Genomic DNA, 25694 nt, shown 5'->3' on the forward strand with positions numbered 1-25694 from the left:
TACCCCTCGGCCCAACTTCGGCTGCCGGACTCGGGCCGGATGCCTGTGGACTCACTGCCCGATTCCGGCCCGAATCAAGCGGGCCAGATGCGGCGGCCGTAAGCGAGCCGACGCTGCGCATCCGCGCCGGAATCGGCGCGAGGGTAATGTGCGCTGCGGCCCGGAGCTGGCGCGACTCCGTATTTATACACCTTATAAAACCTTTTGGTATTACATTGGTACTTGATATATGGTATTACAACCATTTGAATTTATATAACAGCAAACACAGACTATAATGTAAACACAAAGTGTAAGCACTGCGTTTAACCTTTGAATAAAGTGCAAACTGCATACATATTCTGTAACGAAAATAATCAGACAAATGACAAAATAAATAAATGTTAAACGTTTATTGATTGCAAGAAAAAAATAGTATTAAAAATTTATACATAATTTTGTAGTGCACAAGAATATCAATATAAAAACAACAATAAAACAACACAATAAAGACACACAGAAAGATTTAAAAAAAATCTAAAAATTACACACAAACACAGATGTTTTTAAAACAACCCTGTTTTCCCAATAGACTTGAATTAAAAATTTGTAAAAAACAGCTAAATTTTATATAAACCTAAATATAGAAACCAATTTAAGATATAGCAAGAAACATCTTAAAAATACCAATGACAATCCGTAAAATATCCAAGTCAAACTTGTAAAAAGTACTGCAGAATTCTGAAGAAACATCTTGAAACATTTTTTAATAAAACATTAAAATAATAATAAACAAACAAATATATATATATATAATTGCAGAAGTATAAAGTCAAACTTATTTTTAAATAAACTTAAACAAAATCAATTGCACAAACAGCAATTTTCTTTCAACACGTCTTGTGCAATTTTATATTTACAATTGTATTTGTATTACGTTTATTAAAAATGTATCAAGATGTTTCTTCAGAATTTGGCGCACACACATACATACATACCATACATATATACACACACACACACACATATATATACATATACACATATATACACATATATATATATACACATATATATATATATATATATATATATATATATATATATATATATATATATATATATATATATATATATATATATATATATATATATATAAATGCAAATGAAAGAAACAAATTGTTCAAGTATCAGGGAACATCCTAATACACTTAAAATGTTGTTTAAAAAATAAAACAAAATAGTGATGTAGACATTTGACACATTAGCTTTCTCTTCTTTCTTCCTCCATCCCTGTCAGGGGCAAGTTGTAGCTACCTTGTAATGCATTTTTCCACTTCTTTATCTTGGTTCCACTTCTTTACCATGGTTGGATCAACGTTGAATTACCTTTCGATTTTGCAAATTGGATCAACGTTTATATAGTGACGTTGTTTCACCGTTGAAATCACAACGTTGTTTCACTCTTACCTTCTTCATGGGTGAATTATGGTCGTTTTGTAGACGTTGAATGAAGGTTGAATTACCTTTCGATTTTGCAAATTGGATCAACGTTGATACCGTAACGTTGTTTCACCGTCATACATTTCAACGTAAGTTAAATAGAAATTACATACAACGCAAAGTCCATAAATATAGCAAACAATTTTTTACTAATAAAAAATACACGACACAAATACACAACTTAGTCTATCAATTTATTTAATACACACCTCATTATTTCATTTATTCTAAATATACAGCAACATTTACAGCATACATAGTTCATTAAAACCATGCAGGTTACTATACATGCTGTACACTCAAATACAGAAAAAAGGCATACAATTAAATAGTCACTTTTTAATTAGGTTTCATGAATTAAAGTTAATGTTTACTAACATGAACAAAGAACAAATACTTGTACAGCATTTATTAATCATTTAATTAATTGAAATATGTCCCGATGCTATTAAAATCAAAATGTGTGCTTGTTAACATTAATGCACTGAGCTGACATGAACTGTACTTTCTTTATATGAAAGATGCTTCATTGTTCTTTGTTCATGTTAGTAAATACATAAACACTTACTAATACAACCTTATTGTAAAGTGTTACCGTCTTCAGAAAGACAGATACTAACTAAATTAAAATGAACAAAACTAACTAAATTAGTAACTAAACTACGCTTCAACCATCACAGTCTCCAAAATACAATTCTGTTTACAAAGTTTACAAAATACCCATTTTTAAAGTGGCTGCAGTAAAAAAATAAAATAAAAAACATCACTCACAACTAAGAATCACAAGTGAAATACATTACATCTGTTTGAGGTTTTATAGGTTGAGAGAAACACTTGAGGTAAAAGATGGCACTGGGGACAAAGAATCAAGTGTAAAACACTAAAACATCTATATCAGTCTAGCACTTAAATACATATTTATTTCTCAAACACCAGGTGAGTTTCCTACAAAATCAATAAAGAGGTTTGCCTCTATGAATGGCTTCACTTTCACAATAGTGAAAACTCATGCTATAATCTAAACCTGACATTACTCCTTCACTTTGCAGGTCTGCATGCTAAATATTTAGTAGTTGTTTTTTTTGTATAAAGTACATCTATTGTGTTTAGCATTACTGCAGCAAAACTGAGCACCTGTGACAGTGGAACATAGACAAATATTTCAGTAAATCATCAAGAAAATGTGTAGAATATATGGTTTGATTCTCTCTCACAAACTCAACAGTAAAAGCAATTTGTTATTCCATTATTATTAGTATCATAAAAATTGCATGTTCACATGGGTCTTATAATAATAGCTCACATTTGTGAATGTAGGACCACTATTTCACTATTACATGTCACATTAACTGTTCATATAGGTTCTGTTATTAATTACTTGTGTCATACCAGAGACTTGTTAATCTTCAGAACACAAACTAAAATATTTTAGATTAAATGCTCCTCATCCTCTACAGACAGCAATGGTCCCAAGATGGTCATTGTCAAGATAAGGCACAAAACACATTGTCAAAACGTTCCATGTGACTTCAGTGATTTCAACTGTGAACATACCAAGCTCCAACAACACTTTAGTGAGGCAAAACAAAACAGTAAATACAAATGTGTTTGCATATATCTCTCCCGCATCAGATCAGCGTGTGTGTTTACTACGAGCAGTATGCACACACCATGACCTGTTGTGGCAAAGGTAAACAAGTTATTTTTACAGTACTTACTGTGATTTAACCTTTATGACAAATGTACTGGACCTGTTACTATACCTGATATATCACTATCTTTTATGAACACAAATTTCACTGTAACGGGTGCTGTTGTTTTGCTCCAGTTACACCTTTAGAGAACACCGTACTAGTCAGACATCCATACAAAAGCAGAGAGTTTGGTCTTGTGTAGCAGAACTGCAATAGATGTCTGTCTGTCTAGGCTGACACTGGTTTAGGCCATCAGTATGTCCTTGATGCCCTCAAATGGAGCTTCCAGAAAACCTGCAATAAATGAAATACGAGGTTACAACTAAGTTGGTATCAGCTATTATACAAAGTGAAATTCAAATATTTATTTTTATTGAATCCAAATTTGTCCTATAATATCGCCACACTCAATAATTTTGACTCATCCATCTGAATATTCCTAACTAAGAGAAGTGAAGAATTAGGTGTGATGTCGTCAGGAAGCCCTTCGCCACCAGCATTTCCAGAATTCAAATTTCAGATTCTCGAAAAAATTGCTTTTTTTTTTTTTTTTTAACCAAGGCTGCAGTAAAGAATCATGAAACATTCAACACATCTAATAATTACAAGTTGTTGTAAACCATTACATGTACTGTAAAAGCTGTTTAAAGCTTTTTAGACATGGTTGAGAAAAACTCTAGAAGGAGTAGCACTTCTGTAAAAGTCTGCATGTAGGACAGAGAATAAAAGGGATAGTTAAAAAATTGTATTCTGTCGTCATTTACTGACCACATTGAACACAAAAGAAGATATTTTGAAGAAAGCTGCAAATCTATTTAACCATTGACTTCTATAGTATTTTTTTCTACTATGGAGGTCAATGTTTACAGGTTTTTAGTTTTTTTTCAGAATAGCCTCTTTTGTGTTCAACAAAATAAACTCATAATGGTTTTAAACCATTTGGGGAGTAAAATGTGAGTAAATTTTCATTCTTGGGTGAACTATCCCTTTCAGTTGGAAAACACCAGAATTCTTAAGTAGACCCTTTTCGCAAGACAGATGATGCATTTCATTTGTCATCTTAATCCTCAAGTTTTTAATATTTAGATTTATTTAAATAGCATGTTTATTTATTTGTTTTAATGACATTTAATAAAACAACTTCTCAATGACATCACATGTACTGGACCTGCTACACATGTATCACTATTTTTTTGAATACAAATTTCACTGTAACGGGTGCTGTTGTTTTGCTCCAGTAATACCTTTAGAGAACACAGTAGCAGGCAAGACATCCATACAAAAGCCTTGGTGTGGAGTAGCAGAACTGCAGTCTGTCCAGGCTGACACAGGTTTAGGCCATCTGCGTGTTCTTGATGCCCCTCAACTGGACCTTCCAGAAAACTCAGAAAGTTAAAACCCATTACACCTTTTATCTGCTACTATACAAAGTGTAATTTAAGCATTAATTTCTCACTAAATACATATTTGTTCCCCAATACTGTCACATAGTATAACATCACAACATGATTTCACAATAATAATATCAATATAACAATATAATATCACAACATAGCCTAACAATCAATAAACAAACAGATTAGAAAGAGAATATCACCAACCAAAGCACTAAGAAGATTTAACAGATAGTTAAAAGTAAAGTAAACTTACATGGACAAAGCCTTTTCCATTCAATGCTGTGCAAGTTAGTGCGTCTCTGGAGTAAGTTACATGTCTAAAAGCAAAAACAACAACAACAGTGAAACGACAGCAGTTAACTTTGTAATAATAACACTAATAATACAGCGTATAAAATGGATATTGTTTTATAACGTTGCTCAGTAACTTTAAACTGCGTTTGGAGTTTATCGCTTTGAATTTGCCATAAAAACGCTCATTTAGACTAACGTTAAACATGTGACATTACCTCGAGGTTAGCTGCGCGTCACCGGAGCGCAAACATATGAGGTGCCGTATAGGATTTAAATCAAACTTTGCTTATCAACACATACATAAAACACGTGTATATACACCTATAAATTACTCGCATATACACCTATACTACTTGATGTTCAAAACAACATGGATGAAACTTGTGTATATACATATAAACTTGACGCATGAATACACCCACATACACACGCACATACATATAAACTCGATCCTCACATAAACACTCACATTAACACACGCACATACATATAAACTTGCTGCATGCAAACACACCTATACACTCTTGCATATACATATAAACTTGATCTATGCATATACACCCGTAAACTCTCACATAAGAATATAAACTTGATGTGTGCATAAACACCCAAATGACACTTGTGCAAACATACAAAATAAAATTCACAAACATATATACAGTTAGTTGTGTATATACATATATGCAAGTGATTTCATATGTGTGTATGCATGAATTTTCACAGTAAAAGGAAGTTATTTCACTTTAAAAGGAAGTCATTTAATTTCAACATAAAAGTCCTTTGAGTGTAATAAGCAAGATTATTATTTGTCATGAATCAGGTTATTGCAAACCTTAAGAAACAGAAATAATGTGATTATTAGAGAAATTACATCTGTTGAATTATGAAAATAGATTATCCTAATTCTAAAAAATAAATAAATAAAAAGGTAATGCAAAGGAATGCTCCTGCAAAATTAAAGGTTTATTATGCAATTAAATTATTGGAAATATTATTATGGTTTAATAAATATAAAGTTGCTTAAGTAATCATTTTGAATAAAATATGTTTGTCTAATATTAGTTTTTTTATGTTTGTTTTATTATTGGTGTCACTATTCGTCAAGGGTTATGATCATAGACTGTAAAATATGATACATTATGTTATGATACACACTTATGTCCAGTAGGGGGCAGGAATGCACTTAAGTGGGTTGTCCTGTCACCAATAAACAGGCTAATGCACCAAAATGCTGGATGCCAGCTGCTGTAAAAATATAAGTAGTAGTTATTAAACACAAAAGGAGTGTCCAGATAATATACATAGCTTTTCCATGGGGGTTAACTTGACCAACATGATGAGCAGAGACTTTTAATCAGCGTTTTTTTTTTTTTCTTTCTTTTTTTTTTTTGTATATGCTGAATAATTAACAATCAAAATTATACCAAAATCTTGCAATTTTGACACCCACATTGTAAATAATTATAAAAATGTAAAAAACAAAACAAGAAGACTATAGGCTACATTAACATTTGCAATAGAATAGAGGAGTTTAGTTTGAGTATACATTTATATTTATAATTCTGGTTGCTTTTTGAACGTCCTTTAAGGGTTCTATCTGTCCATTTATATTTGTGTATGTAATTACCTAATTAAATGAAAAGGTTTTAAATAAAAACATTTCTTATTTTGAATAGTCTATTTATATAGACTAATATTTTATATAACATATGTTCATAATTTAACATATTTAATCCCTCTATTAATCACATTATTTCTATTTCATAAGCTTTGCAATAACCAGATTTGTGATAAATGTTTGTGAATTTTATTTATTTATTTATTTTTTGTATGTTTGCGCGAGATGTTATAGGTGTGTTTGCATGCAGTGAGTTTGTGTATGTGCGCGTGTTGTTGAGGGTGTATATGCATAGACAGAGTTTATACTGTATGTATATGCGAGTATGTATAGGTGTGTTTGCATGCTGCGAGTTTATATGTATGTGCATGTAAATGAGGGTATTTATGCGAGAATCCAGTTTATATGTATATGCAAGAGTGTATAGGTGTGTTTGCATGCAGCAAGTTTATATGTATGTGCGTGTGTTAATGTGAGTGTTTATGTGAGGATCGAGTTTATATGTATGTGCGTGTGTATGTGGGTGTATTCATGCGTCAAGTTTATATGTATATACACAAGTTTCATCCATGTTGTTTTGAACATCCAGTAGTATAGGTGTATATGCGAGTAATTTATAGGTGTATATACACGTTTTATGAATGTGTTGATAAGCAAAGTTTGATTTAAATCCTATACGGCACCTCATACAAACAAGACTAAAAACAAACTGGAAAGTTTTAAATGCTTCAAAATTCGAAACACTACACCTCAAAAGTCACGTTTAAGATACACTGACAAAATCGGGGGGTAAATAAAACGTTAAAGCATCTAATAACACGCTTACCTCTGAATTCTGCTGCACTGCAGGTCAGGTGTTCGTAATTAAGTGAAGTGAAGCGTTGCGCGTGGCCGCGTGCGCGGAGTCCTCCAATACCATGGTAACCAAACATGTTGAATGTTGGGTAAAGCCATGACGTTAATTCAACATACAGATCATGATAAAAAAATGTCAACGTTGATTTGTACAAGGATTTCTGTAACTTTTTTCAACCATTTATCATTCAACATTGTTTCAACATTAAAGCAACAACTGACATATTTTCAACCACATTTCAACGTTGAAGCCTTGTCATATGCAGGCTGTTTTTCAACCATTCAACATTAAACGTTCTATCAACATTATTTCAACGTTCAAAACACAACTGACCTTATTTCAACCATATTTCAACGTTGAAGGTCGGTCGTGTGCCGGCTGGGAGTTTTTATTGTTTTGTGGGATAGGTACATTGTTTTTGTAGAAACAAATTAATATTTTCTGAGAAATCAGTCTTGTGAACTCTTACGGTGCTCTAAATATGCAGATTTCAGACTGTTGTATGACTTTTTTTTACCTAGACTGATTATTACAATGGTATGAACCGTTATGTCAAATTAACATCTTTTATTTTAATTATTAACATTATTATTTAAAATACAGATCAGAGTGAACATTTTCTCAGATTTAAAGAACTGACCCCCCATACATCTTGTTTTGACGTCCTTTAGGGGGGATCAAGCTTTAATTAGCGGGTCAATCCTCCCCAAACCATGCACCCTGCATATAATTCAACCGTTTGACATTCGCTGCAGGGATTTAATTGCAAAAGATGATCCCTCTCCAGACAAGTTGCATTTGCATGCAAAATGTCAACATGTGAAACTGTAAAAATCAGGTTTTAGCATCAGTATAGCATATGAAGAATGTTTTTCTAGCAGGTAAAATAATAATATATAAAAAACACCTGTGCATATGATGGCCCTTTTCCATCCAGCACATCTGCTTTTATGATAACGAAAGTCAAGTGAATCGGATTCAGGCAGAAATTCAATTGTTTTGATCTCGTCCAGTGAGGGACAGACACCATCCATCAAATATATTCAATCCAGTTTATGAATGAGCTTGACTATTTGTGATTGAATAAACGAGATATAAAGAGATAGTTCAGCCAAAAAAATAAAAAATGAAAATGTACTTATTTACTCACCATCTAGTGGTCTTTTTTCTTTTGAACATAAAAGAAACAGTATTGAAGAAACCCGTATACTTTAACAGTCGTAGGAAACAACTAAAATGGCTGTCTATTTTATTCTTGAAAATCTCCTTTTTCATAGGAAATAAACTCAAAAGGGCATGAAAATGAAGGCAGAATTTTTCATTTTTGAGTGAACTATCCCTTTAACTGTGCTGCTTTATGTTTCAAACTGGTATTTTACACACAGTGTTTTATTTTCTCATTATAATTATAAACACACTGGTTTGTGGTACAAACACTGTGTTTATGACTATGATGAAGAAATAAAATAACGTGTGTATCATTTACATACACATCTATTTTAACGATCTAGGCGCAAAGTCTGAAGCGCAGGGCTCAAAAGCATGTTCAAATCCACTTTTGCTATTTTAAGGGCGGGAAAATCCGCTCTGGACCGTGGCGCATGGTCTAACAGGAATGTGCTTATTCTCTTAATGAGTTATGGGTGTGTTTGGCGAATAAACCAATCAGTCTCATCTCCCATTCCCTTTAAGAGTCAGTTGTGTCATGGTATGGCGCATTTGATATTTACATGACGGACTTTGTAAGTGGACACACTGAACGCTTCACTAGCGAGAAAAGAGTTAAATGGGCCATCTGCAGTGCGAGAATGAGCCTCCTCCAATCAGCCTTTACTTTCACTTTCTCTCTTTGGTGAATAAGTAATCGTGTGTACGCACATCCATAAGCCTATATAATTAATTTAGTTTGTTAAGCGCAAATATTTGCTTCAAAACTATTTCTAAATTCAGTTCTAATTTCCAGCAAACAAATAAATGAGCAATGATAACGAAGTGTGGTCAAAAAATGAGTTATATCTAAACACCTGTTCTAGGCCCCATATAGTCTCAAACCTGACAAGTGGACAAATCTAAGCTTGTTTTTAATAAAACAAATATAAATATGCATATAATAAATAATACTCAAAATACTAATAATAACATGATACAAAAGCAAATTGTCATGAAAAAACTGAAAAAGCCCCCGAGATGAAGACGGCATGAAAGCAGTGGTTTGTATATTTTTGTAGAAAGTAATAATTGTTGTAATATTTTAATCCTTTAATTCGTTTTCACTTGTAAAGATATTTGCGTATTGCTGTACATCCTGTGTGTATTAAGCAATGTTTAAGCGAAGCGCACAACTAACGCGCTCTGCGCTGGGCTGTCAGCTGGTCTATCAAACAGTCAATATTAGTTTCTCAAAATAGCAATATCTAGACCAGAACACTCATGAGTCTACAAAGTGGCGCAAATAGATTTGCTATTTAAACAACGAAGAAAAAAACTGATTAAAATTAAGGTTGCGTTGGTCTGAAAATAGCAACACATCGGGGCAAACAGGTCTTGCGTCTTATTGTGCTGGGTGTTATGCTAAGTGTTTCTTAGTCCTTTATTTAATCAAAGTCTCAAGAACTCACATAACACAACGAAGTCTACTTCACGCTGTAAAATAAGGTGGATTGTGTTTTTATATAACAGCAATGAGAGATACTTAATTGAAGCTTAATTTAACATGCAGACTCTTAACAACACAATGACATGCTTACTCTTGAGTTGGTTTTGAGAATTGTGTATATACATGGCGGTTTGATGGCGATTGAGCAAGTGCCTGCTGAGAGGGGCACCTCAGCCAATGAGGGCAGAGGGGCAGTGGCTCTAGCCACCGGGCCACCCCCCTGTGCACGGCCCTGAACTCCATTATACTATACCAGGGGTGGACAACCCAGTTCCTGGAGAGCCACCTTCCTGCAGATTTCAGTTGCAACCCATATCAAACACACCTGCCTGTAATTATCACGTGGTGTTCAGGTCCTAATTAATTGGTTCAGGTGTGTTTGATATGGGTAGCAACTGAAATCTGCAGGAAGGTGGCTCTCCGGGAACAGGGTTGGCCACCTCTGATCTATACCAATAAACCATTGTCTCTTTCATATGCACTATCTCCAATGCAGTCAATTTAGGACAATATTTTGTAATATAAAACACTTATTCCTATTATGTGCCATTAATTAGGGCAGCACAGTGGCTCACAGCAAGAAGGTCACTGGTTCGAGTGGGTCAGTTGGTATTTCTGTGTGGAGTTGGCATGTTCTCCCCGTGTTGGCGTGGGTTTCCTCCGGATGCTCCGGTTTCCCCCACAGTCCAAAGACATGCGCTATAGGTGAACTGAATGAACTGAATTGGTCATAGTCTATGAGTGTGTGTGATTGTGAGTGTATGGGTGTTTCCCAGTACTGGGTTGCGGCTGGACGGGCTTCCGCTGCATAAAACAAAGTCATTCATAACGAGGATTCATTCACAATCGAATCGCTCCCTCGGTTAGAATGAGAAGAGCTAGCAGGAGAAGGGGTGTGTTTCAGGACACAGATCAAATTTAACAGGTAGGAAGGATAATACATTCTCCTTGTAGGCAATGCCCAAGAGGTCACTTATCAATCGATGTGGAAAAGTGATGTAAAATTATCATTTTCGCAATTTAAAAAAATATTTACACACTGACCACCGGGAAAACTCCCGATCATATAATAATAATAATAATAATAATAATAATAATAAATAATGAATAATAATAATAATAATAATAATAATAATAATAATAATAATATTAATAATGATAATAATAATAATAATAATAATAATAATACATTTTATTTAAAGGCGCCTTTTTGGCAAACTCAAGGACACCACACAATCAACAAGAGCAATAAAACAACAAGAGAAAAAATAAAATATACACAGCAATAGTGCAGATAAAATTAATTAAGTATTAAAAGCTATCTTAAATAAGTGGGTTTTGAGTCTTGATTGGAACAGTGTGAGGGAGTCAATGTTTCTGATGGCAGGTGGTAGTGAGTTCCAAAGCCGCGGAGCAGAGTGGCTGAATGCTCTATTGCCCATGGACGATAGACAAGCAGAGGGAACAGACAAGTGGAGGGAGGAAGAAGATCACAGGGTGTGAGAAGGAACAGAAATGTGCAACCGAGGATGAGCGCAGACAAATATGGAGGGGTAAAATTGTGGATGGCTTTGAATGTTAAAATCAATTCGAAAATGAACAGGTAAGCAATGACGCTGCTGCAGGAGTTCTGGACCAACTGAAGCTTACGGAGGGATTTATGTGTGAGAGCAAAGAGAAGAGAGTTGCAGTAATCTAAACGAGATGCGACTAGGCCATGAATGAAAAACAGCAGTGGCATGAGGGGAGAGAGAAGGGCGGAGACAGTAAATGTTGCGTAGGTGGAAGTAAGCAGGGTGATGTTATTGATGTGAGATTAAAACGATTCTCACATAGTTATAAGTGTATATGTTTATATATCTAAGGCTCTGGATTGTCATACGCTGCACCATGGACTCACAATTGTTTCAAAGGAGTGCTACCCTGTACCAAAATGGCTCTATTGATGCATTCCTTCCAATAGCATAGCAATAGCATGGGCGACATCTAATGTAAATATCTATGGTATATTGTTTAGCAATCGTAAGCTGTGCCTTAAGCATGTTAAGAACAGACACATAATTGTAATACAAACCCATGTCTACAGTATTTACAGGCACATTATAAGCTCAAGGGTTGTTTTTTGGGGGGTTTGAAGATGAAAAAAAAAACGTTTTAATTATTTTATTGTTTTTAGTACTACAACATCTCTGATAATAAAGCATGAATGTATCTATATGATCTAATATACACATTTGTTAATCTCTTATGCATACATAAATGTCAACCTCTGCTATATACAGTACAAATAACCCACTGTCTTTTCATATGCATAATCTTTCTTAAAGCATTTCGTGATATAAAACACTGTAATTCCCAGTATGTGAGTATCAGGCAGGCTCATCTGCTTTAAGAAAAGCGTCTCCAGATCGAGTCCACTGATTTACTGACAATCTGCTAAGTACCAGGTCCTCTTCTGGCTCTCCTCTGAGCCCACACTGTTTTACCTGGGACTTTCACGGCACTCTTCACTGGGATTCTCCTGACTGGGAGTCTCGGAGGCATCCAGAGTTTTGGCTTAGGAAGCTTTCCTGCTTGAATCTCGTCCACGAAGCTTTCCACTTTGTCAAACTTGCTGGTTAGATCGGCCAGGTTCTCCTTCAGAGCGTTGAACTGCTTGTAAAGCTCTCCCACCGCATCCGAGAGGGGCTGGATCCTGTGCACAACGCAAGAAACAAAACATTAAACGTATGCATGTGGGTGAAAATAAAAATCTTATGGCTTTTTGTTTCGAATTCCCACAACTCAAGCATTAATAAGGGATAATAATTTGTTTGAAAAACTTAAAAAATAAAAATATAAAATAAAAAAGGCATTCATTTGTATATTAGGCTGTCTTTAAGATGAATACGCTTATATTTACATTTAGTCATTTAGCAGACACTTTTATCCAAAGCGACTTACAAATGAGGACAAGGAAGCAATTTACACAACTATAAGAGCAACAATGAATAAGTGCTGTTAGCAGGTTTTAGGTGTGTAAAGTGTAAGAAGCAAAGCATTAGTAAATATATATATATGTAATACAGTTAGCGGTGGAGCCAGAGAGGCAATTTCAGATTAGGAAAGTGGAGACCAAATAGTTGAGTTTTTAGTCGTTTCTTTAAGACAGCGAGTGACTCTGCCATTCTAGGAATAAAGTCTGTGTAAAATAAAATAAATTTTGCTCCAAAAAAATAAACAAAAAGGCATAATAATTAGGGATAGTTTACCCAAAATGTAAATTTACAGTTCATTTTAGAGTTAATAATCACGCTCAGGTCATTGAAGATGTAGACGGCTTTTTATTTTGATTTAGAAAATTTTTAGCTGAGTTTGTCTTTGGTGATTCATATAATTGCGGGCAATGGTCCCCTGTTTTTGAGAGTTTTTTGGGGTAAACTATTGCATTAAATTTAGATATTAATTATCACCTGAGTAATTTCTCATAAGTAATATGGTTTGCTTGAGATTCCATTTGATTTGGGCTAGTAAGTCACAGCCTAGTGACTACACAGAGCATCATAGCAACACACACTTTAAGAATATTTATTTTTCAAAAGTAATTACTGATTAGAATTAATATATTCATTCATTCATTCATTCATTCATTCAGTCCCTTTATTAATCTGGGGTCACCACAGCGGAATGAACCGCCAACTTATCCAGCACATGTTCTACGCAGCGGATGTCCTTCCAGCTGCAACCCATCTCTGGGAAACATCCACACACACTTATACACTACGGACAATTTAGCCTACCCAATTCACCTGTACTGCATGACTTTAGACTGTGGGGTTAGGGTTAGGGTTAGGGTTAAGGGTTCGTTAGGGTTCCCAGGAGGAAACCCACGCGAACACAGGGAGAACATGCAAACTCTACACAGAAACACCAGCTGACCCAGCCGAGGCTCGAACCAGCGACCTTCTTGCTGTGAGGCGACACAGTGTTGCCAGAATTCACATCATTTTTTAATCACTTTGTTTGTCTCAAGTGATAAACTGTGTGGATTTAGAAGAAGGACCTAAATGCAAACCTTATTGACATATTGCACTGGGAACTGAAATCAGCATATGAACCATAATCTTTAGCAGTACTATTTTGAAACGAGGTCGTAATTATGCGCGCAAGTCTTTCATGCGTGATTAATAGTGCATGAAGCTGCGGAGCAGATTTCAGGCTTCGGATCAAACATCCTGCACCTAAAGACGACGGCATATTGTGCAGATTAGGTGGTTCATTTCAGTTCATCTCAGCATTTTTTGATCTACTAATCATATCCTTTTTTGTCATGCGATCATAATGTTCTCTAGTGGCTGTGCAAATATGAAACTGAAAGAAAAATGTCACAGAGAAATTGAGCAGATGCTCTTAGACAGGACCGGACTTCAGTATCAAACCAACTTCATGAAAAACAAACACCTCGCAATGACAATTTTGAGATTTCCCGCCACACCTGATGTATTCTGGCAGGATGGAGGCATGATCGTTGACCAGCATGTCCTTCACCTGGTACATGATGGCGTATTTCCAGTTGTCCAGCACCTGCGTCAGGTTTGAACAGCTTCTGCCATTTGGTTTTTCTGGAACAAGTGGAAAAATAAATAAATATTGAGTTTCTATTAAAAGAAAATGATCATTTGTGCTGAAAGAGGTTTATTTCAGTGACTTCAGTCCTTGTGCTATCAAATTCATAACTTTGAGATTGTTCTTTATTAAATTTTACATCCTTTATGCTGGTGTTTTACATAATTTCTGTAAAAAATAATAATAATAAAATATGGGTTTTGCAGAGACACGATTAAAGAGATGTTTTTAGTTCCTTAAAGAGAAACCCCAATATGTCTTAAAGAGTTCATGCAAAATAAAAAACCTGTAACTATTGACATTCACAGTGGGGAGTAAAAAAAAAATATTATGCAAGTCAGTGGTTACCTATTTCCAACATTCTTCAAAATATCTTCTTTTGTGTACAGAAGTAAACAAAAAAAAAACTCAAACAGATTTTGGAAGTCTACGACAACACATTGATACAAGATCATACCGTCACACAAGTTCAGTACTTATATCTTAATTTAATCGTACATCCTTTACGCCAGTATCTTACATAATTTCTGAATCTTTTTTTCTGGAAAAAAGGGGGGAAGGAGTTTGCAGCGATCCAATTAAAAAACATTTTTTTGGTTCCTCAAAGAAAAGCTCAACATGTCTTAAAAGGTTCATGCAAAATGAAAAACCTATAACCATTGATATGCACTGCAGAGAGTAATAAAAATGTATATAAAATAAAGGCAAAACAACATTTAACTTTATTAGGTACACCTTACTAGTACGTAGTACGTTACCTTTGTCATTCACGTGCAAGCGGATGCTGCTAATGGAACCTTATTGCCCCTAGACTTTTGGTTTAATTTATTTTCAGCTGTAAAAAAAACAGCTAATTACGCTACTTGATGTTGCACACTCACTGGCCACTTTATTAGGTCCACGTTAGATAGCGTTGGACCTCCTTTTGCCTTCAGATCTGCCTTAATCCTTCATGGCATGGATTCAACAAGGTACTGGAAATATTCCTCAGAGATTTTGGTCCATATTGACATGATAGCATCACGTAGATACTGCAGATTTTTCGGCTGCACATCCATGATGCCAATCTCCTGTTCCACCACATCCCAAAGTTGCTTTATTGGATTGAGCTCTGGTGACTGTGGCGGCCATGTGAGTGCAGTGAACTCATTGTCATGTTCAAGAAACCAGTCTGAGATGATTCACACTTTATGGTGCGTTACCCTGCTGGAAGTAGCCATCAGAAGATGGCTACACTTTGGTCATAAAGGGATGGACATGGTCAGCGACAATACTCATGTAGGCTGTGGTGTTGACACGATGCTCAATAGGTACTAAAGGGCCCAAAGTGTACCAAGAAAAAATCCCCCACACCATTACACCACCAGCCTTAACCGCTGATACAAGACAGGACGGATCCATGCTTTCATGTTGTTGATGCCAAATTCTGACCCTACCATCCGAATGTCAAAGCAGAAATGGAGACTCATCAGACCAGGCAACATTTTTACAATCTTCTATTGTCCAATTTTGGTAAGCCCGTGTGAATTGTAGCCTCAGTTTCCTGATCTTAGCTGACAGGAGTGGCACCCGGTGTGGTCTTCTGCTGCTGTAGCCCATCTGCCTCAAGGTTGGATGTGTTGTGCATGCAGAGATGCTCTTCTGCATACCTCGTCTTGACCATGTCTAAAAGCACTGAGGGGCTGCCATCGGATTAGCTGATTAGAAATTTTAGACCGTGTACCTAATAAAGTGGCCGATGAGTATATAGATAGACATAGACAGACAGACAGACAGACAGACAGACAGACAGACAGACAGACAGACAGACAGACAGACAGACAGACAGACAGACGATAGATAGATAGATAGATAGATAGATAGATAGATAGATAGATAGATAGATAGATAGATAGATAGATAGATAGATAGATAGATAGATAGATAGATAGATAGATAGATAGATAGATAGATAGATAGATAGATAGATAGATAGATAGATAGATAGATATCTTTTATGAGGACATCTTTTATTAATATATCAATAAAGAAAGAATCAATCCTCTGCAATATTTTAGCAGTATTTGACTAAACACTCTCAAAACTAAAGGAAGTTTTTACTATGATGCTATAAAAGAGCTGTGATTTTGGTTCTATAAAGAATCTTTCCAGCAAACAACTTTTACAAGAGATCTTCTAAGTGTAAAGAACAGTATAAAAATATTTCACAAAAAAAAATCATCTACAAAAGAACCTTTTACTGAATCCTTTTTTCACAGATTGTCACGGAACAATCATTGCCAAAAATAAACTGCTTTTATGAGCGTAACACTTGGACATCTCAGAACAACTGCTCTATAAAATCTGTTATGATTTTTCTTACACCGTTTCACATCACCTCTGCCAAAGAAAATGCGAATAAAGTTCAGGAGAATTTTACCTCGGTGGTCCCACTCAGACGTCTCCTGGGTCCATTTCTTCTGTGCAGCAGCAGACAGACACAGCAGAGACAGCAGGTTCACAGCAAACTTTATCCTCATCTTCATCCTCCTCTGTGAAACAACACCAGTATCACACAGCAGGCTGACATTTACTCAAGACCTCCAGCATGTGCCTCACACATTTAAGAGCATTTCAGCGCTGGATTGAGTTAAATATAATCTGCTGAAGGGCTTGCTTCATTGACGGCTCTGGTAAACAGATTGTGTGTGCAGTTGTTGACAGAGTGTGTGTGCAGCGTAAATAAATACTGAGCAGCTGCATGATAACACGCAGCATCTGTCAAATGTAAAAGTGCTGGAATAGTTAAAGGTCATATTGAGAGCTGGAGTAATATCTGAGCTGTGGTCCAGGGTAAATACCTCAGGTCTTGTGCTGGGAGTTGGTTCCAATGGTCAGCAGAGTAATCCCTGTTGTTGTGGTTGAAGTGAAGGAACATTTTACTGCGTCTGCTGTCTTATAGTAATATACCACGCTTCAGAATCCTGCCCTCGACCTGCTCCCGCCCATTAAAAAGACGCAGCACAGATCCATGACATCACCGCTCTTATTCTCAATCCTCATCTGCATGTGGAAACCTAGGAAAATGCTATATTACTGCACCTCTAAAAAAATGCTCGGTTATTTTACCAAAATTTGGGGTAAATAGGGATAAAAATAATGCTACTTAAATGTTATAATAAAAAACAGTCAAATTTTATAACACAATGTTGGGTCAAAAATGGAGAAAAACCCAACAGTTTTGGACAAAACTATAGCAAATGTTGGATTTGTTAATATTTGCCCCAACTGTGGGATAACCCAGAAGTCTTTGTTGTTTTTTGAGTGTGGATTACCTCAAGATACTGCAGTTAAATACAGGTAAATGAAAAGATGCTGGGTATATTAACCAAATGTTGGGTCAAATATGAAGAAACCAAACAGTTTTGGATAAAAATGCTATTTAAATGGACTTTTTTAAAAAAGCAAACTGTTGGATTTGTCCATATTTGACCCAACTTTGGTTTAAAACAACCCAACAGGGTTTTTTTTTTCTATCATATCTTAAGATCCTGCAGGTAAATGCACTCTAAAAATGCTGGGTTTTTAACCCAATGTTGGATCAAATATGGACAAACCAAACAGTTTGGATAAAAATGCTACTTACATTGATTATTTAAAAAACAAATTAATCAAATGTTGGATTTGTCCATAATTAAACCAACTTTGTGTTAAAACAACCCAGCAGTTGTAGATTGTTTTAGTGTGTAATATACTAAGATACTGCAGGTATCTAAAAAATGCTGGGTGTTTTAACACAATGTTGGGTCAAATATGGATAAACCTAACAGTTTGGATTAAAATGCAGTTTAAATTGATTAATAAAAAAAAAAACAAGTTATGAAATGTTGGATTTGTTCATATTTGACACAACTTTGGGTTAAAACAACCCAGCAGTAGTTTTTTTTTTTTTTTGTTTTTGTCATATATTACGATGCTGCAGGTAAATACAGGTAAACAAAGAAATGCTGGGTGTTTTAACCCAATTTTAGATCAAATATGGACAAACCTAACAGTTTGGATTAAAATGCTGTTTAAATTGATTAATTGAAAAACAGCAAATGTTGGATTTGACCATATTTGACCCAACTTTAGGCTAGAACAACCCAGCAGTTTTTTTATTTATAATTTTTTTTATTTTATTTTTGTGTCATATATTAAGGGACTGCAGGTAAATACAGGTAAATAAAGAAATTCTGAGTGTTTTAACCCAATATTAGATCAAATGTGGACAAACCTAACAGTTTGGATAAAACTTTGGGTTAAAACAAAACCCTCCAGTTTTATCTTAAGATAACTGCAGGTAATTACACAAAAAATTGCTGGGTGTTTTTTTAACCCAATGTTGGGTCATTTGGGTGCATTTAAATGAGACTTTTTAACCCAATGTTTGAGTTTGACCAAATTTGACCCAATGTTGGGTTAAAACAACCAGCATTTTTGGAGCGTTTGGGTAAAACGTAAAGTAATTGTTATCTACACAATACTTTCCTAATTGCAAATTGCAAATGTTTTGTACTACATGTTTTCAAGTTATGTGTAAATATAAAATATATGGCAATAGTAAATATAAAGTATAACATTAAATACGGCACAAGTCCATATAAAATCCAGAAACTAAGCTTTTTGTGGATTCTAACTGATGATCAACAGTAAAAAAATGAAAATTTTTACCTCTTCCCAACAGTGAAATCCACCAGTAAATAAAAAAATCATGATTATATGCTATCATGGCTTTGCAATCAAAAAATGTGGTTATAATGAAAATCAATGGGGCAAAAACCGCCACGAACATAATGAAAGGGTAGTCAGTTTGAGCAGTAAGGGTTAACAGCCATGGTCTGTGAAGGTGATTTCTCTTATTCATAAATGGCTTCTTTTTAAAGCTACAGTAAAAAGCTCCTACGAGACACTCGCTAAACAACAAAACATAGAGGATCTCCCTCATTCACTGTGACAGAAGAGTTAAGTACCGTTTTATCAGCATAATTTCGAGGTCTGGGATCAGCTCCAGGGTTTGATGTCACTATAATTGTGGTCTGCTCAACATCTGGACCTGACCGGAGACACCGACACAACCTGAAGCTGCATTCACAGACAATCTGTAAATAGTACGAAATTTAGCAGACTGTAATAGAGAAGAATGAAATATCGCATCAGAATCTGGCCTGGCAAAAAAAATGCAGAGGAGGAACAGGAAAAACATGGCTGAACAGCAGATGAGGCGTTAGTATGGATTACGGGTGCACTGTTTGATCTTAGCTATTTTTCTTTGAGGGTGTTCAGAGTTTCATCTTCAATCATATAACATCGTTCTCCACATAGTTTTATTTATGAAAACAGCTAAATCGTGCATGCAGAGATGTTTTCAACATTAATATAAACTGATGTTAATACAGTATTAAATAGATTACACTGCAGTTTAAAACATACTGAGCAGCTACAGTAATAAACAACAACAAAAATGAGTTACAGTGTCCCTTTCAATCATCTTAAAGAGATAGTTCACCTCAAAATTGAAATGTATTCTACATTTACCCATACCCTCATGTTATCTTTTTTTATGATGAATATGAAATAAGATATTTTGTAGAATGTTGGAAGCTATATCTTTAGTATGGAAATATTTATGAGAAGAGCACTGAAAAAAGTGATTAATTGTATGTAAAATTAAGGTGAGTGGCTACAAACAATTTATTTAGGCTGAATTTACAAATTAAGTTGAATTAAATTAAATTAGATTTTTGTTGTTTAAATTCAGCCCATATACATTGTTTGCAACTACTTACCTTAACTAAATTAATAAATCTTCAGTGAAGTAAATTATTACCTGTTTCCATAATTCTTTTAAATATCTCCTTTAACTTAGCTAAGCATAGATCATTAAATCGGATTAAACCATTAGCATCTCGCTTAATTTTTTCTATGCTTTAAATAACTTTATTTTTTATCAGTCTTAGTACACAACGTAACCACAGAAGAGTCAAGCTGTTAAAAGAAAAAAAAAATTTAAAACTCATATTTTGGAGTGAGATGCTAACGGTCTAATCTGATTCAATGATTTATGCTAAGCTAAGCTAAAGGTTTTCCCAGCAGACCCCAGAGATCGGCTGAAAGATTAAAAAAATTATAAAGCCTTAAAGTGTTCTTTTAAGATTGCAACTCATTTGTGTTATTCATTAAATGCACTAGACAACTCTCCCACTCTCTTTATTTTCTAAAGTAAACGCTACAATAATAGTAAACCAATACCCATTAGATCCAAAGGACTTCCACAAGTAATTCAGCTTAACAACTTTTCAACATTAATTAAAATTAATGTTTATAGATAGTTCAATAGATTGTACTGTTGTTTAAGACATACCGAACTGATAATAAACAAAAAAAAATGAATTGAACTTACTGTATCTTAAAGAGATAGTTTACCCCAAAGTTTAATTTTACCCACACTCTTTTTATGCTGAATACAAAAGAAGATATTTTGAAGAATGTTTGAAGCAACATCCTAGGTAGAGAAAACATTTAGAGAAAAAGCACTAAAAATGATTAATTGGATTTCTAAGGTATAGTGGTTGCAAACAATTTGTATAGGCTGAATTTAAGCAAACAAATTGAGTTGAACATTACCTAATTTAATTTGCTTGTTTAAATTCAGCCCATGTACATGGTTTGCAACCACTTGTCTTAAAAAATAATAAATCTAACATTTTTTCAGTGAAGTCAATTAGTACCTGGTTCCAAAATACTTCTAAATATCTCATTTACCTTAGCTTAGCATAGATCATTGAATTGGATTAGACCATTAGCATCTCCCTCTATTTGTAAGAGCTTTAAATAAGCAACTTTTTATTTTTTCATCAATGTTACTGCAGAAAAGTCAAGCTTTAAATAGAAAAAGTATCGAAATTCCTTTTTAAAAATTTGAGTGAGATGCTAATGGTCTAATCTGATTCAATGATTTATGCTATGCTAAGCTACAAGTGTTCCTGGTGGACCAAGAGATCGAATGGTTAAAAAAAATGATAAAACCGTAAAGATTTAAAGTGTTCCTTTAAGAACGCAACTCATTTGTGTTATTGATTAAATGCACTAGACAACTCTCCCACTCTCTTTATTTTTTAAAGTAAACTCTAGAATCGTAGTAAACCAATTGCCTTTAGATCCATAAGGACTTCCACGAGTTACACAGTTACAAACAGTTTCGCATGTGCCTTGTAGTTGTTTTTAGGGAAGTGCTCTTTTCCCCAGTTCTGATAACGTGACTTCATTGTGCTCAGAACTCATGTGACATTACTTAACTGTTTTCAGCGAAAATAGATATTCTGGATCATATTTGGCGGGCCCTTGCGAGAACACGAAGGTGCTTCATTGAACTTGTGAGCATTACATAAACTGCATGTTCTGAAAGTGTGCAGAAATGCTCTGCCCAGGGCAGATCCCCAGAGTCAGGAGAGCATTACGTAATTCAGCATTCGAAACAAATAAAAGCTTGGCTGTGTCTCTTCTTGTATCAGTTTAAAGGCATTCATCGGCAAGACAGCATGCCAGACAAAGTGCTATGACCAGAAATGTTCCCAGAATCAATCAAATATTATGCATCACCAGTCTTGGTGACGAGATCACAAAATCCAAACAGCTTTCAATGATTTTATAAAAATCGAAATGCCATAGAATGAAGCAGGATTTGCCCATAAACATGTGAACTGAAGAATGCAATAACAAAATGATTACTTTTTAAAAACTTAATGCTTTTTAAGATTATTGTTCATTTTAAACACATTTTATTACATTTTAATCTGTTTATAATCATTGCAAACTTTTTTTTAAGTCATTTCAAGTCATGGCAAGTCATTCCACTCAGCAGCCATCTTTGAAATGCCTCTCGGGCAGTATGCGAAGGCATTCCATCTGAATGGGGAAACATCAAATTTTCCAAAACTGTTCGCCGAGCTTACGATCCGGGCTTGACATAAACTTTTTTGATCACCAGCCACTGTGGCTAGTAGATTTCCAACATCACTAGCCACTCGCCATTTTCACTAGCCACAATTTTGTTGTTGGGAAAATATATTTTATATGCATAAATTTGACTTTGGCATGCTAAAATGACTTGATTTGGATTTTGTGTTACGTCCACATACCTCCTCAGTCATTTCACTTTTTGTGTGCGTGTGTTGTGTATGAGCTTGCTCAATGTGCACGAGCAAATGGGTTGTGTGGCATTGAAATACGTTTTTATTTCACATGACTTTTCAGAGCTTAAAATGAAGGATTAACTAAATTTATCTCTGACCACACCACAAACAAATAAATTATTATTTCTTAGCTACACATTTTAAATAACGTGTCAAAACAAGCAAAATATAGTTGTATACAAGCACTTTTTAATTCAACAAAACTTTTCTTTTTTTTAAAAATTGACATTTAAAAGAATTATTGTCATGTATCTAAAATATAATCAGCAGTCTGTCCTGACCAACTGTCCCAGATCAGCAGTTAACTACACATAAATGCGGAATTAACCTATTAAATCAATGTTATTGTAAAAAATGATCATTATACCACATTAACAAAAACATCTGTAAGCAAAAGAAAACAGGTTAAAAACATACCGTGTGTGATAATGAAAGGATAATCACGTAAACACAGTTAATGTTGGGCCTGTGAAAAATCTGTTTAAAGAATAATTAAAACGAAAGCAGTGACCGCTGCTGCTTACAAAGGGATATATATATATATATATATATATATATATATATATATATATATATATATATATATATATATATATATATATATGTATATATATATATATATATATATATATATATATATATATATATATATATATATATATATATATATATATATATATATATATATATATATATATATAAAAATACTGATTTTGGGCCAAATAATACATTTTACATCAGACGAGGCCACCTCTGCCAAACCCGGGTTCATTTTGGAAGGGCTCTTTCTATCCAAGACTAAAAAGGGCACGTGCACTGCACAGGTTGAGCACTATGTGTGCACGTGCCTGGCGCATATTCATTCACCATATTTACTGTTAGACTTTTCCCTATTCAAAACTATACGAGTGACATGTCTTGGGTCTTTGTTTATACTTGATGTGTGATTATTTAATGATCCCTTTAATCTTCTAGCTCATGTAAAGCACTTTCATACTATTCCCATTGTGCATGAAATATGCTATATAAATAAATCTGTCTTGCCTTGCGTAGACAATTGACTAAAAATTCAAAGATTTAATAAAACAATTAGCACTACTCAGCATCATGATGTTAATCCTTTAAGTGTCTAGCAATAGCCCAAGTCACCAGTTTGCCATTAAATTATTTTTTGGTTTCTATAGATATGTGGGATTTGTGCTCCAGGAAAGTTTGGGCTGGAGTAATACTACGCATGAGGAATAATAATATGAAAATACATTAATACTGTCTCCTCTTGATGGAAGGGTATCACTAGCTCAAACACCTGGATATGTCTTCAAATGCTTTAGAAAAGCTTGAGTGATTTAGTCATTTTGGCTGAGCGAGCAAAGTATTATGGACATATAAAATGAAGTTTGCAACATATGGACCAGAAAAAAGATTCATGATGCAGAACACATACGGACACAGTCGAATCCCACTGCTACAACAAATTACAGACTGTACAAGAGCTTTAAAAGTTTTCCCTCTAAACAAAAAGAAAATATTGTGTAAATTTGGCCAAAGAACTATCAGAAGACTACTCTGGGCCTAATGGAGTCTTAAAACTGACATGATTAAAGGTGAAAGGATGGCTTACAAACCCTTCAGATTCATCCAAGGTCATGCTTGAGAAATCTATAAAGCAGAAAGTGAGAGATGAATTTCCACCTGCGTTGAAAAGAGATCCTCTATAAACAAACATGCACTGCTAATCCAATCCAAACCGGTCAGTGTGAGAATGCAGGAGAGATCAGCGTCTTCTGGAGGGCCTTGAGTTTTTGGAAAATGTCTGGATCCGCTCCAGTTAGAAGCGTAGCAATACTGCAACAACAAAAGCAGATTGGTATTACATGTTCACAGTTATAAAAACAACGTGAGGCATCAACATTCTACGTTGAAGGCTCTTCACAAGCAAGAGAAACTGCATATTAGTACAGAAAAAGCTGCTAAAGATCTCTACATATTAGTAAATGTTTTACCTGTGGCCAAATGTTCAGATGGTTATATTGATTAAAGATCACAGGCGTGTGAATACAGGCTGAACCAGAACTGAAACGGGATGAAGAGGTGGGATAGATGGATGAGTAGTTAAAACAAGAATGGATTGATTGATCAGTGGATGGGTAAAAAAGAAAAATGGATGAGATGGAGGGATGTTTATATAAGAATTGATGCTATGGGTGGATAGATAAAAAGAATGAATGGAATTGATGGATAGATATATGGATGGGCGGATGGATAAAAAAGAATGGATGGATGAATAAATATAAGTATGCACAGACGGATGGATAGATAAAAGAACAATGGATGGATGGATGGATGGATGGATAAAAGAAAAATGGATGGATGGATAAATAAAGAATGGAGGTGATATATGGATGGACAAAAGAAGAATGGACAGATGAATGAAAAAAATAAAAATAAATGGATGGATAATAAAAGGATGGATGGATGGATGATAAAAGAAGAATGGATGAGTGGATAGGTAAAGGGATGGGTAGATAAAAGAATGGATGTATGGATAAAAGACGAATGGATGGGATGGATGGATGGACAACTGTATGGATAAATAGATAAAACATGGATGAAAGGATGGATAATAGAAGAATGGATGGATTGATGAATAAAGTATGGATGGACAAAAAAAGAATAAATTAAAAAAGGATGGATAATTGGGTAAATGAAGGGATAAAAGAAAAATGAATGGATGGATAAAAGAAGGATAGATGGATAGATGGATGGATGGATAAAAGAAGAATGAGTAAATGAGTAAAAGAAGGATGGATGGATGGATGGATAAAAGAATAGATGGATGGATGGATGAATAAATGATAAATGGATGGATGGATGGATGA

The 25694-nt window shown here is 34.7% G+C and overlaps 1 protein-coding gene and 1 long non-coding RNA gene across 6 annotated transcripts in view; both read right to left on the bottom strand.

Moving 5' to 3' along the window:
• Positions 1–1665: 1665 nt before the first annotated feature.
• LOC137490042 (uncharacterized) overlaps positions 1666–25694 on the bottom strand; it is an 846477-nt gene continuing 822448 nt past the window's right edge. The window contains exons 2-4 of the long non-coding RNA XR_012400886.1: positions 4827–5082; positions 4421–4548; positions 1666–3470 (exon numbers count right to left, since the gene is read on the bottom strand). This is a non-coding gene — a long non-coding RNA (uncharacterized lncRNA). The remainder of the gene's footprint in view (positions 3471–4420; positions 4549–4826; positions 5083–25694) is intronic.
• si:dkey-282h22.5 overlaps positions 12117–25694 on the bottom strand; it is a 34739-nt gene continuing 21161 nt past the window's right edge. For 2 of the 5 annotated variants that reach the window (XM_073935529.1, XM_073935526.1), the window contains exons 4-7: positions 17443–17658; positions 17022–17133; positions 14472–14598; positions 12146–12692 (exon numbers count right to left, since the gene is read on the bottom strand). In XM_073935529.1, coding sequence (XP_073791630.1) covers positions 12434–12692; positions 14472–14598; positions 17022–17127 — 492 coding nt within the window. In that variant the 5' untranslated portion in view covers positions 17128–17133; positions 17443–17658 and the 3' untranslated portion in view covers positions 12146–12433. 5 annotated transcript variants of the gene reach the window in all.

This window comes from Danio rerio, chromosome 3, assembly GCF_049306965.1.
Source record: "Danio rerio strain Tuebingen ecotype United States chromosome 3, GRCz12tu, whole genome shotgun sequence".
Taxonomy (NCBI): Eukaryota; Metazoa; Chordata; class Actinopteri; order Cypriniformes; family Danionidae; genus Danio; species Danio rerio.